The sequence below is a fragment of the Schistocerca cancellata genome, chromosome 3 (assembly GCF_023864275.1).
Source record: "Schistocerca cancellata isolate TAMUIC-IGC-003103 chromosome 3, iqSchCanc2.1, whole genome shotgun sequence".
In the NCBI taxonomy this organism is placed as follows: Eukaryota; Metazoa; Arthropoda; class Insecta; order Orthoptera; family Acrididae; genus Schistocerca; species Schistocerca cancellata.
The window spans coordinates 372,094,753-372,107,385 of record NC_064628.1 but is presented as its reverse complement, the minus strand read 5'-3'; the positions used below and the strand labels follow the sequence as shown (position 1 = coordinate 372,107,385).

The window sequence follows — 12,633 nt, the reverse complement described above, 5'->3', positions numbered from 1 at the left end:
TATTGCCGTTTCAAATATACCGGTCATTTTTGAAACACCCTGTAGCTGGCAGTAGTGGCGCTCGCTGTATTGCAGTAGTTCGAGTAACGAAGATTTTTGTGAGGTAAGTGATTTGTGAAAGGTATAAGTTAATGTTAGTCAGGGCCATTCTTTTGTAGGAATTATTGAAAGTCAGATTGCGTTGCGCTAAAAGTACTGTGTGTCAGTTTAAGCACAGTCATGTATAATTTTTCTAAGGGGACGTTTCACGCTGTATTGTAGAACTTGGAGAAGCCACATTTTTCCCGTTGCACTTAGTATTGCTGTAAGGTCTAGTAGAAACACTGACAGTCTTTTCTAGAAACATGTGAAAATCTAAATAGTCTATGTTGTTCTCTGTGTTGCTTATTCACTAATAATTTCTGCTCCTGTCCAGTTTTCCTACCATGACAGTTGCTGCACCACTTTGTAACACACCACTCATTACCGTTGTGTACAGCAGTCGTACACAACAGGATGCATACAGTTTCACCTTCTCGTGGTTTGACAGGTGCCGTCAGTAGTTTCAATGCCAGACGACAGGAAGAACGAATGTAGCTTCCCTTATTTACGGAACTAGCGGCTTACAACTCCGGAACAAATTCGTCTTTGTTTCCTTTCAATTGAAGCCAGATCGCTTCTGAAAACAAGTTTAGCTCGGATCGCCGGGAAAGGGGGCCGGTGTAGTGATAAGAGGGATGGTCCCATTACGTGGACCGGAGAGCCGGCTGCGGTGTTTTACTGTGGGGCGGGCCGCCGGCAGAGGGCAGGAAGGAGGAGAGATCGCCAGCCAGGATGCCGGCCACCAGCGCTGAGGAAATTTATGGGCGTGGGGCAGCGGTGTGTGGCCTGGCGCGCAGGGGCGCGGAGGTGGTGCGCTCGTATTTCACGGCGGTCGCGGCTCCTGCCTGCCTGTCAAACGAGACGCGGCCTTCCGCCCGCCGGCTAATTGATTCCCACACCTGCGCGCGATGGCCTCCTCCTCTCCGGCGAGTGACTCATCTCCATTATCGACGCGACCTTCGTCAGTAAACAACGCAGCGGCTGTCTTGGGCGCGCTCGGCTACCCTGGTATCAGGTTGCTGCGAGGCGAGGCATCGCACAGTGGGTGTGTGAACCTGTTGCCGCGAACTCCCTCAGCTGGGTCTGCGACTATAAAAGTAAAGACTGAGATACACGTTAGAGCTTTATTTGCTCTCAGACAATTTGATACTCTCAAGTGTACTCTCAGAATTGTTCACACTGCGAGCAAATGTTCGCTAATGGTTAACTGTCTGATAGTTCCTTGCGAGCACTTTCTGCAGTTGTCTGAGAGAATTGCGAGAGAAGGTGTCGGAAGCGCTTACACACAGCAGAGTTAAGGCCGACTGTACAAACATCACTGACTGGACATCCAATTTGACATTAGATCTGAAACTGAGCACTGTTCAGGACTCAGCTTTATTGTATAACGCTAAACTTGGATCCTCCGAAGAAGGTTCAGATTTGATCTTATGTAAAAAAGAAAAAAAAATGGCTCTGAGCACAATGGGACTTAACTTCTGAGGTCATCAGTCCCCTAGAACTAAGAACTACTTAAACCTAACTAACCTAAGGACATCATCCACGCCCGAGGCAGGATTCGAACCTGCGACCGTAGCGGTCTCGCGGTTCTAGACTGAAGCACCTAGAACCGCTCGGCCACCATGGCCGGCTCTTAGGCAGCACGTGCCATGCTTGGCAACACGGCTAAAATCGCCTATCGACAGCAGATATTCATCGTACATCGTAGATATGCAGTATTTATTATCAAAGGTGTCGTGCTATTACCATGTGATCAAGTAAACTGGAAAAGGAGCGATCGTTATACTTCTCTCGATAGAAGACAGATTTGCTTCTGCGAATTCTGTTTGGCTTTTTCTGCAAATGAAACCTCAGCTTAAATGGCTTGTTATTGAACTCCAAGAGTTGGTTCACCCTTGCACGGAACGTACGGAGAGCTCATTGGGTCTCGTCTTCGTCGTCTGTGTACGCATCTGAATGCTCAGATATTTATAAATCAAACGAAAGAAAACAACGTAATTCACATAGCACATCGCGTAGGGTTACTGTAAGCAAACTGTTATCCAACAATGGTCCAGAACGCTTGGAAGACGCAGAGTATGGTATGGTATCAATGGTATGGAATAGCATGGTAATGTTGTTATAATTATCTTTACGGGCAATAAAGTAGAGAAAGTAATAACAAAAGGAAAGAATTCAGTAACTAACGTGGGTTGGAACACGTGATCCTCTGTGCCACAGTCCACAACACAACCTTTTTTTTTAGAGGCCATGAGACTTGCTGCCAGCAGAGGTAAGTCCCTGAAGCTCCCGATGCTTCATCACTGCTCTGCATATCCCGTTTATCTTTGCATCTCGGCGAATTGCCTTGTGAGCTGGATCCACCAATATTACTTCGTAATATTTGTATGTGGAATCCTGTGCAACCCAGCAACAGTTAAGCATTCTGAGAGCACCACAACGCCTTCCAACTCGTTCCTCAGAAATGGACTGAAAGTTACGTGTGGGCTTCAGCTCATTAACTCCAAGGCTTTTAGGCTTTCCATAAGTCGCATCCTTTGGTACACGATGCTTACGTCCACCTCGTCGAACACGTATACGGTAGATGACAAATCCTTGTTTGGCTCTGTACCCTAATCTTCGAGCTTTATCTGGTCGTAGGGGTCCAGGAGCCCTACCCATTCTCGTCAGCTGTTTGTATTGCCAGCATCGTATACGAAGCAAAAATTTCATAATATCACTTTGCTTCTTTCTATACAATTCCTGAATATGCTTATAGGCCCCCATGGCCGACTGTAGAATGGTGCACCAGTCTTCTGAATCCTCGACGATCAACAGGAAAGTGGCCTCTCAGCCACCGAAACGAATGAAAGAAAGGAATGCGGTTAGTTTATTTAAGGGTAATTGCTTACGCTCAATTTATTAGCGCACGTGGAATTGTGTTAGTATGCCTTACGTGGACTTCTTTTCAGATCATGTACCTTTCAAGTTGTGACTACTAATTTTAATGGTGTAACAACGATTCCTGGCTGGTAATACATCGAAATACAAGTAGAAAAATATATTTGCGGAAAAATCAAGGGTACGGGAAATCTCTATGAACATCCATAGGTGAGACATACAATTTACGTAAGAAAATCGACTTAAATATGTCCAAAATTTACATGGTATCCAACATTTTAGTACCTGAGCAGAAGTTCTGATGGGGCTAGATTCATTAGAGTGGTAAGCATTGTCGGGCGACCGCCGTTTTTGCGTTCGTACACGTTACTTCTAGTGTCTAACAGCCTACTTTACCTCTTATAGTACAACTCATGTCTCTTAATATCACGCTCTAGGGACTGCACGAATTATCATTTGCGTTTCAAGTACTTCATTTACCTACAATAAAACGGCTGCACGCTTAGTAATCCAGAATTACAGGTCTATTGTGTTCTAATTCTCTACCTTCCTTTTATTCTGTTTTACACGAACAATGCACTTTGGTTTTGTTTTTGAAATTTAAACCCGGTAGTTGTGGCAATAGAGATATTTGTAGTATGAGAATTGGTTTAACATCTCCAGGGTTGGAAGACAGAATATCGCAGGTGTGAATTCTTTTATGTGCTAACACGGAAAAGGCAACAGGTATCGCAGCTGATTCTTTCATCTTCCCAAAGCCAACATCGGTATCTTGCAGCGTCTACAGGGGGAAGTATTCAGCGGTCTTTGTTCATTTCATACTAAATCAGGTATGTGGACCACATGTCTGTTGATATGCAGGACTTCCGGCAGATCAGGTTTTAGCCTTCAGTTCGTGAATCGAGGACTTAGTACTGTGACAGGAGCTGTGTGACCATGAGTATACGGTCAGTAAATGACCAGTCATAGTTCTGCAACCTCCAGCTGATTTCATATTCATCTAATCTACCCTGTGTCCAAAATTAATGCAACTGTAAGTAGGCTGTTTAGGTTCTTATATTGATAAAGCCGCCGTCACGTGGTGCTCTCTGTATGAAAATCACTGGCTGTGCTGTGTGCAGTCTGTGGCTAGTTTGCATTGTTGTCTGCCATTGTAGTGTTGGGCAGCTGGACGTGAACAGCGCGTAGCGTTGCGCAGTTGGAGGCGGGCCGCCAGCAGTGGTGGATGTGGGGAAGTGAGATGGCGGATTTTTGAGAATGGATAATCTGGAAGTGTGTCCATCAGAAACAGTACATTTGTACGAATGGATGTCAGGAACTGCTATATATATATATATATTATGACTTTTGATGACTATTAAGGTAAATACATTGTTTGTTCTCTATTAAAATCTTTCATTTGCTAACTATGCCTATCAGTGGTTAGTGCCTTCCGTAGTTTGAATCTTTTATTTAGCTGGCAGTAGTGGCGCTCGCTGTATTGCAGTACAAGTGGTGGTTTATGGACTTGCTATATTGTCTGCAAGACTTCTAAGGACAATTCCAAAAACTTTGTGCGTGCACAAGTGGTGGTTTATGGACTTGCTATCTTCTCTGCAAGACTCTTCGATGGTGATTGTGCACCTGCTCAGTCGCAGCAGATGGCTGCTGGCCATCTCTACGAGGACTACCGTGGGTCTACACCTTTGATGACCCACCAATACCATTATTTCTACAAGGACTACAGTGGGTCTACACCTTTGCTGACTCACCAGTACCATTATTTCTACAAGGACTGCAGTGGGTCTGCACCTCTGGTGGTGCACCAATACGACAATCTCTACCAGGACTACAGTGGGTCCACACCTTTGCTGACTCACCAGTACCATTATTTCTACAAGGACTGCTGTGGGTCTGCACCTCTGGTGGTGCACCAATACGACAATCTCTACCAGGACTACAGTGAGTCTACTGTGTGATGACCTACCTACCAATATTCTTCAAAACTTCGAATGACTCTGCTGTGGGTTTGCTCTGTTGTGGCCCATTACCTCTCTGCATGTCGAGAGTCAGCACTGTCTTTCCATTATGCAAGACTGCATGGAAATCCACTACTTCTGTGTGCATTTTCTTTTACTGCTCAGACTTTGAGAAAAACACTGCAATTTTACTGTGATGAATGATCAGGACTGTCTTTATGGACTGTGAGAAAATTTTAGCTTTTGACCAACATTGTATTGATAAGTGTGTGCATTTGATTTTTTTGTTACTGTAATTATGAAAAATTTTATCAAATCATTATTGGCCACTGCCCAAAACAATTTGTAAAATTTTTTGTGGGGAGCATGGGGGCTATGTAAGTAGGCTGTTTAGGTTCTTATATTGGTAACGCCGCTGCCACGTAGCGCTCTCTGTATGAAAATCACTGGCTGTGCTGTGTGCAGTCTGTGGCTAGTTTGCATTGTTGTCTGCCATTGTAATGTTGGGCAGCTGGACGTGAACAGCGCGTAGCGTTGCGCAGTTGGAGGCGGGCCGCCAGCAGTGGTGGATGTGGGGAAGTGAGATGCCGGATTTTTGAGAATGGATAATCTGGATGTGTGTCCATCAGAAACAGTACATTTGTACGAATGGATGTCAGGAACTGCTATATATATATATATATTATGACTTTTGATGACTATTAAGGTAAATACATTGTTTGTTCTCTATTAAAATCTTTCATTTGCTAACTATGCCTATCAGTAGTTAGTGCCTTCCGTAGTTTGAATCTTTTAGTTAGCTGGCAGTGCACATACATTCCGACAACTGGTTAATGCGCTCAGTATGGGGTGTAACCGCCTCTGGAAGCAATAAAGCCCTGAGGACGACGTGGCATGCTGTGAATTATGTCATCCGTGTCACTTTGAGGCAATAACGTCCATTCTTCCTGCAGAGCTACTCGCAAGATTTGGAGAGTGGTTGGTAGATAACGGCGTGATGCAACCCGTGTCTCTTGCGCATCCCAGACGTCCACTGTGGGATTCAAATTGGGAGAGCGAGCTGGTCACGTCATGCCTGCAATATCTTCCGTTTCCAAGAAAACATCAACCACGCACTGTGTATAAGTTCGAGCATTATCGTCCATCAATACGAAATCTGGGCCCTCAGCACCTCGCAGCAAGCGCACATGAGAACCCAAGATCTCATCACGATAATCGACTGCAGTTAAGCCTTGCCGGTTTAACCGTACAATTTCATGAAGAGGTGTTCAAGTGGTCAAAATAATTAATGCCAACGCCATTAGGGATCCTCCTCGATATCGGTCTCTTTCCACAATGTTTGGGTCCTGAAATCTTGTTCCACGATCCCTCCGGATCCAAATCCGTCGAGAATCACTGTCCAGACCAAACTGTAACTCACCTGTGAAAAGGTCATTTTCCCACTGTTCGACCATCTAGGTGGCATGTTGACGGCTCCTCTCTAGATGTTCCCATTTGTGGAAATGCCTCAGAGGTACACATACCGCAGATGTCTGACAGTAAACGCCACTCTGCGAAGCCTTCTGTACACAGTTTGCCTCGATACAGTGGATGCAGTGTTGTCAGATCGCAGTTGCCGCGCAGTACTAAAGCGGTAACGTCGTGTCCTTGCAGCCAAAGAACGGTCCACTCTTTGTGATGTTACACGTGGTCGCCCCCCCCCCCCTCCCCCCTGGTATTTCGGATACAGTTTCAGTCTCTACAAACTGTGTCGCCACATCTGAAAAGCAACACAACGATTCACTTCAAGCTATCGGGCCACATGAGTTTGCGACTGTTCAGCTTCCATTCTTCCCATGGCCCTCCACTGCGGCAATCCTGGTAAGCGTCTTCTCTGTGACATACTGCACCGTCTATGACAGTGTACGCATCGACTGCGGAAGTGGGACTTCCTAGCAAACACTACCCCTTTTGATAGGTGCCCTGACGTCATCTCTGGTGTGGTTGTGCGTTGACCGGATACCATCTTTTGTGCAGGACACGATCGTAAAGACTTCTGTCGACAGTGTGACTATATCGTGAATCAGACACAGGACGGGGGAATAGTGGTTTGTTGCTTTAGTTTTGGACACCAGTGTAATTGCTGTGTCTCTGCCTGTTGGACCAATACAGCCTTCCTCGCAATTAGGAGAAGTAACTTTGTTACCATTACTTCTTTTTATCCTTGTGCCTTCATCCCGTACCCTTGATGGGTTTGGCATGATTATTATCGGATTTGGCATTGTTAATGTTAGAGGGTGGCCAGGTGACCTTCCTGTCAACACCCCCCGCAGAGGGAATTTTTGTACCACAACTATTTGCATGTAGCGCTATACATGTAAAGGCGTGCAAATGTTTGCCACTCGTGTCACTGAGGAGAGACAAGTGTACAAACCTGGTATTAACCTAGTCGGATGTAGGAATTCACCTAAAAACCACATCCAGGTTGGCCAGAATGCTAAGCCCTGTCGTTAATTTGCCGAGCGGACTCGATCCAGGACCGCTGCGAATCCCGTAAAAGGCGTGGAAGTTCTGTTTACCCTGCTGTCGGTTAATCGGCTCTTAACTTTGATGAAAATTTGCTAGACTGTAGTGTTCCTAGCATAGTAGGACATCCTATAGTTGTAGGATATCAGTGTTTGGCTATACCCCTTGATACATGTTCTAGATATAGAATTGTATACCATTTTTTTATACATATTGGAAAGAACAGGAAGAAGACTATAGAGATGTGATTTTATTTTCAGTTTTTGTTTCCTATGTAGGATGTGATCTAAAACACTAAATTCCGCCCGAACAGGTCATGCAGGCTCAACGGTACTGACCGGCCCCCGTGCCATCCTCATCCACAAGCATCACTGGATGCGGGTATGGAGGGGTATGAGGTCAGCACACCGCTCTCTCGGCCATACGTGAGTTTACGAGACCAAAGTTGTGATCACTCATGGAAACGTTGTAGGCAGTGGTTGAGGCTACAAATGTTATTGTCTCTAATTCTTCTCTGAAATCTTCTTTGCATATACGAACAGATAGGGAACGTAGCACCATTGATTGGAAAGCCGCATGTTTGTGTGTTACTGGGTGTTGTTGGCAAGAAGGTATTGCTGTTTTGTCAGTGCAGCTTTGCTAAATTTTGAGACAATGTGATTTTGTACTGATGTTATTCGTTGGATCTAAGACGTTTATGGATTAGTTGCCGATCTCCATTGTGAGATGAATGTTTTTATTTTCAATAAGTAACGAAAAAATGTTTTGAGCGGTCTGGGTGTGCCTGTCCACATACACAGTACATCAAGTCACATAACGAAATCAATAATATTGGTATTCAGCTGTTCTTTATTCAAGAAATGTTCTAAATTGACCATGGAAGTCGTCTAAGAGGGTATCTCATAGCTACGCCATCTAACTGTTTACACAGAATCCCTTGAACGGAAATAGTTTTATTCTAAGAATGTATGAGTGGCCAGCCCCAAGTCACACACATCCACAGGAGAGACATTAAACTTGTATGTAAACTCCGTCAGAATAGCAACTCATTCCGCTGCTGGTATTATGGATAACAAACTGCAGATATCAGATATTATTGTGTGAGATGGATAGCCCCACTGATTCTGAAATACAAAGCTTTTGTCTGAACTTTTCTTATGTTTAATTAAAATGTCCAACGCGCTTGCAATTTTGTAGGATGGAAATGTGAATGAGGATACAACTGGACACATTCGTAGGCGTTGCTAAAGTAGTTCTTGAAGTCCATACAGTCTAGGAGCACTTGGTTCATGTCAGCATTTTCTACAAAATCAGAAAATATAATTTTGCAGGAATTAGCTACACATTTAATCTCATCTTTCAATAAACTGATAAGGTCTTCGGGAAGTGCTCGGAAACGTGAGGGAGTAAGGAAATCATCGGCTTTTCTGAAAGAATTACGCTTGCTCAAAAGCACAGTGTTGCGGCTTTTATCTGATTATGTGGCAATGGTACGTTCCCCTCGTAATAATTTTTAAAGATATGGAGGATGTGGAAATACACAGTCTTTGTGCTTCCATTAGTGCATGAGTAACAGAATTCTAGCCCAAACCACAGTCTACTCAATATCTACCTTCATTAAATCTAGTCGTTTTTCGGATAGAGGACCTGAAGGATCACATTAAAAATGCTTCTTAAGTGCATTTTGTTTTCTTTTCATTCTAAAGGATCACGTCTGACAGGATAGTAACGTATTATGAAATCTTTTGTATGCAATTTGGGGTAAAGGTGCACTCACATACTAATCACAGCCAATTTTTGTTATGTATGGTATGATGTACTCTGTACCGTGTATTACTCTCTGACTTCTTCGCAGTCACGTAGAGGATTTTTCAGCTATTTTACCACGCTCCATGAAGACATACAGGAACTTCGTTTGCAGTTAACAGCTTGGGTGTATGCAGTAACACACACTGATTTTCTATGCATAAGAAGTCGGATATATTTTGTAGCCAGTTGGTACTTACTTTTTACACGAGAAACAGTGGCATATTTCTGGTTGCCATTGAGTCTGAAAACTACTTTGCGTGTTTGTGCCACACTTGCTTATCGTCATGTGACTCAGGAAAGAAAAGTGTCCCATTTCATCCAGGGAGTCACATAGTGCTTTGTGAATAATACAGCGGTTGGCCCGCATCACGCACATTTTGTACCGCCTTCACCCTGCGGAAGAGGGTGCTTCGGGGGATTAACGTCATCCGTCTTCCTGCCCTTATTCTGCAGCCACTTAACAATTTTATTGCTTATAAACATTTAATAGCCCCTAAACTGCATATTGCAGAGGAGATGTAGAAAGTATAAACACAAGATGTCGAAGTACTAAAGAGACCTCCTGAAGCAGAAACACCTGTGTTTATAGGTCAGTTAGGCTCCGTTATTAACAGGGCGGTAATTAGGAAACGCGTTTAATTTTTACCTCCTCTCCAAGACGTTCCTGGTTAATGGCGGTACGCACTTTCATCATAAATTAGGGAAAGAAGTAACGTCAGGGAAAAAAATCTTGAAGAGGACTCTGTCAGCGGCGCTATAGTGTTACACGGAAACGCCAACGCCACACCTTAGGGAAGTCACAAGTCAGAGCAGCATTTTTAAATTCTACATTTTTTTCGTTTTGATGGCAAGCTGGTAAAGTATTTCTTCTTTAAGGACATCTGTATCATCCATAAAAAGATAGTTTTGAGAATATTTCTCTCGGAGAACAGCGGTCTTTTATTACCTAAAAATTAACATGAACAGTCACAACACCAAGAAACTTCTGTTTTACGAGGTTGCCGGTTTCGGTCTATTTTAAACTATCTTCAGGCCTCACACCGTGATGGTAAACGATGGCAGGGAACGAACAAGACGCTGCGAATCCACTTTAGCGTTCGAGGTGTTGTAGCTCCTGCTCCGTTCACTGCCACCGTCCGTCATCATGGTGTGAGGTCTGAAGATGGTCTAAAACTGACCGAAACCGGCGACCTCATGAAAAAGAAATTTCTTGTAGCTATTACTGTTCATATTTATTTTTAAATAAAAAGATACGTTGCCTGTCTTACTACCAACATGCACATTCCTGGTTCTATGAAGGAGTCGACGTAGTTTTTCTTGAGAAGCATCAGGAAGGATACCAAATAACGAAATTTCACTATTGTTCTTATGCTGGTGGTACTTTATCGGAGGAAGTATTTTTAGGTATACTGAGTGCGAAACTTAGTGCGGCAATCTGCCACGTCTGGTAGCTACGACGGCTCTAACTTGCATACCTACTAAGTCGAACTGAGACAGGGTTACAGACGGTGTCACGTTATTCCATGCCGCTTCAATTCTGTTGCAAAGTTCATCACCATAGTCGTTCCTGCTTTGTAGCACGCCAACCTCTCCGAACCCAAGATAACGCGTTCTGAATGGATGAGAAGTTTGGAGGTCTCTCATGGCAGAACCACACTTGAACACTCCCTGCACTGAGATAGAAAAAGTGTTCAAATGTGTGTGAAATCTTATGGGACTTAACTGCTAAGGTCATCAGTTCCTAAGCTTACGCACCACTTAACCTAAATTATCTTAAGGACAAACACACACACCCATGCCCGAGGGAGGACTCGAACCTCCGCCGGGACCAGCCGCACAGGCACTGAGATAGATCAGGACATCAGAAGCAACATGCTGTATTGTGTTATTTTTCTGAGAGGTAAAGCCACGGGAATCCAGAAGGAAGGGTATATGCGCCAGCCTTAAAATATCAGACGTGCTGCGCATGCTGTCTATATCAGTGGTTATGCGAATTGTAGGTGAACATGTCGTGTACTCAGTAGTACCTCATACCGTAATGTGTGGGCACGTATTACAATGACGAATGCACACGGGCACCTTTCGTTCTCGTGGGAACCTTCACACACGGTTATGTCTATCGCAATGCTGTAAGCAGAACAGAGACGCGTTTGAGAAGTGGATGTGACGTCACACCTGTGTCCAGCGTTGCCTCTGGGCGCATGTCTGTGGTCGCTCCTGTCTCTAGTGCTGCATTAAGGAAAGCCGCAACAATGGTCGCCGTGGTAACAATTCGAAGCGCTGGATTTTTGTATTAATGCAAACAGCCCCATTTTCAGACACAAGCTACATGGCATTTCTGTACGATACTGCACGTCCCTATGAGCAATATGTCAACTTCTCTATGGATGTCAGTTATAATTGAGACAACCGGTTTTTACTTATACAATTTTTGTTTCGTGTCCAGTTTAATCTGACTTTAAAATGACCCTGAAGTTGCTGAAGTAACAGAAGTTCGTTTATTTATTTCTGTTATTTCCAGATGTCATCACACAGTACGTGTGGACACTTGTCTTAATGCAATCAGTCCCGTTTTCAGACACAAGGCACGTGATGTGGCTGTACGCGCTAGCGATAACAGATATAACTGAGACATCCAGTTTTTCCTTACACCGATATTTTTGTCTCCAGTTTAACCTGACTGTGAAAAACCATTCAAAATAACCGGTTTCCGAAATAACCAATTATCGGTTTTTTATTGTTAATATAGCCAGCTGTCATCATATTGTATGTGTAGATACTTCTGTTAATGCAAAGAGTCCTGTTTTCACACACAACGTATGTGTCATGGCTGTAGGATTGACAATGTCCGTTTGAAGAATATGTTAGACCTCTCTAGGAATAGCGGTTATAACTGAGACAACCCGTTTTCCTATATATTGTTTTTTTTTCGGTTTCAGTTTACCCAGACTATAAAAACCGCTCAAAATAGCCGGTTTCTGAAATAACCAATGTTCGTTGTTTTCATTGCTGTTGTTTCCAGGTGTCATCACATTGTATGCGTGGATACTTGTGTTAATAGAAACATTCAGGTTTTTTGACTCATGTTATGCGACGTACCTGTACAACAGTGCACGTCCATGTCAATAATAAGTCAGTCTCTCCTAGGGATGGTGGTTGTAGCTGAGACAACTGGTTTTCAGTTACACCGTTTTTTTCCGATCCACTTTATCGTGACTATTAAAGCCACTCAGAACAACTGGTTTCTGAAATAATCGTCTTTCGTTTTTTCATTTTTGTTATTTCGAGCAATAAACATCGACTTCGAACAAAGATTAAAACATTGTAATGAAGGCGAAAGAATGGAAGACCTCGGACGATATGAGGTTGAAGCTGTGGCAGAAATCGGTCTCAGCGTCTC

General features: G+C 43.7%; 2 protein-coding genes across 2 annotated transcripts in view; both read right to left on the bottom strand.

The window, feature by feature from the left end:
* LOC126175055 (delta-sarcoglycan) overlaps positions 1–12,633 on the bottom strand; it is a 505,275-nt gene that overhangs the window by 324,056 nt on the left and 168,586 nt on the right. The gene's annotated exons all lie outside the window — the stretch shown is intronic.
* LOC126175056 (60S ribosomal protein L15-like) lies at positions 2,323–2,847 on the bottom strand. The gene has a single exon (XM_049921575.1). The coding sequence runs from the start codon at positions 2,845–2,847 to the stop codon at positions 2,323–2,325; it is 525 nt and encodes a 174-aa protein (XP_049777532.1).

What these genes read in the sequence shown, in the direction of transcription:
- LOC126175056 (XM_049921575.1), bottom strand. Translation starts at nt 2,847, where the DNA reads ATGGGGGCCTATAAGCATATTCAGGAATTGTATAGAAAGAAGCAAAGT.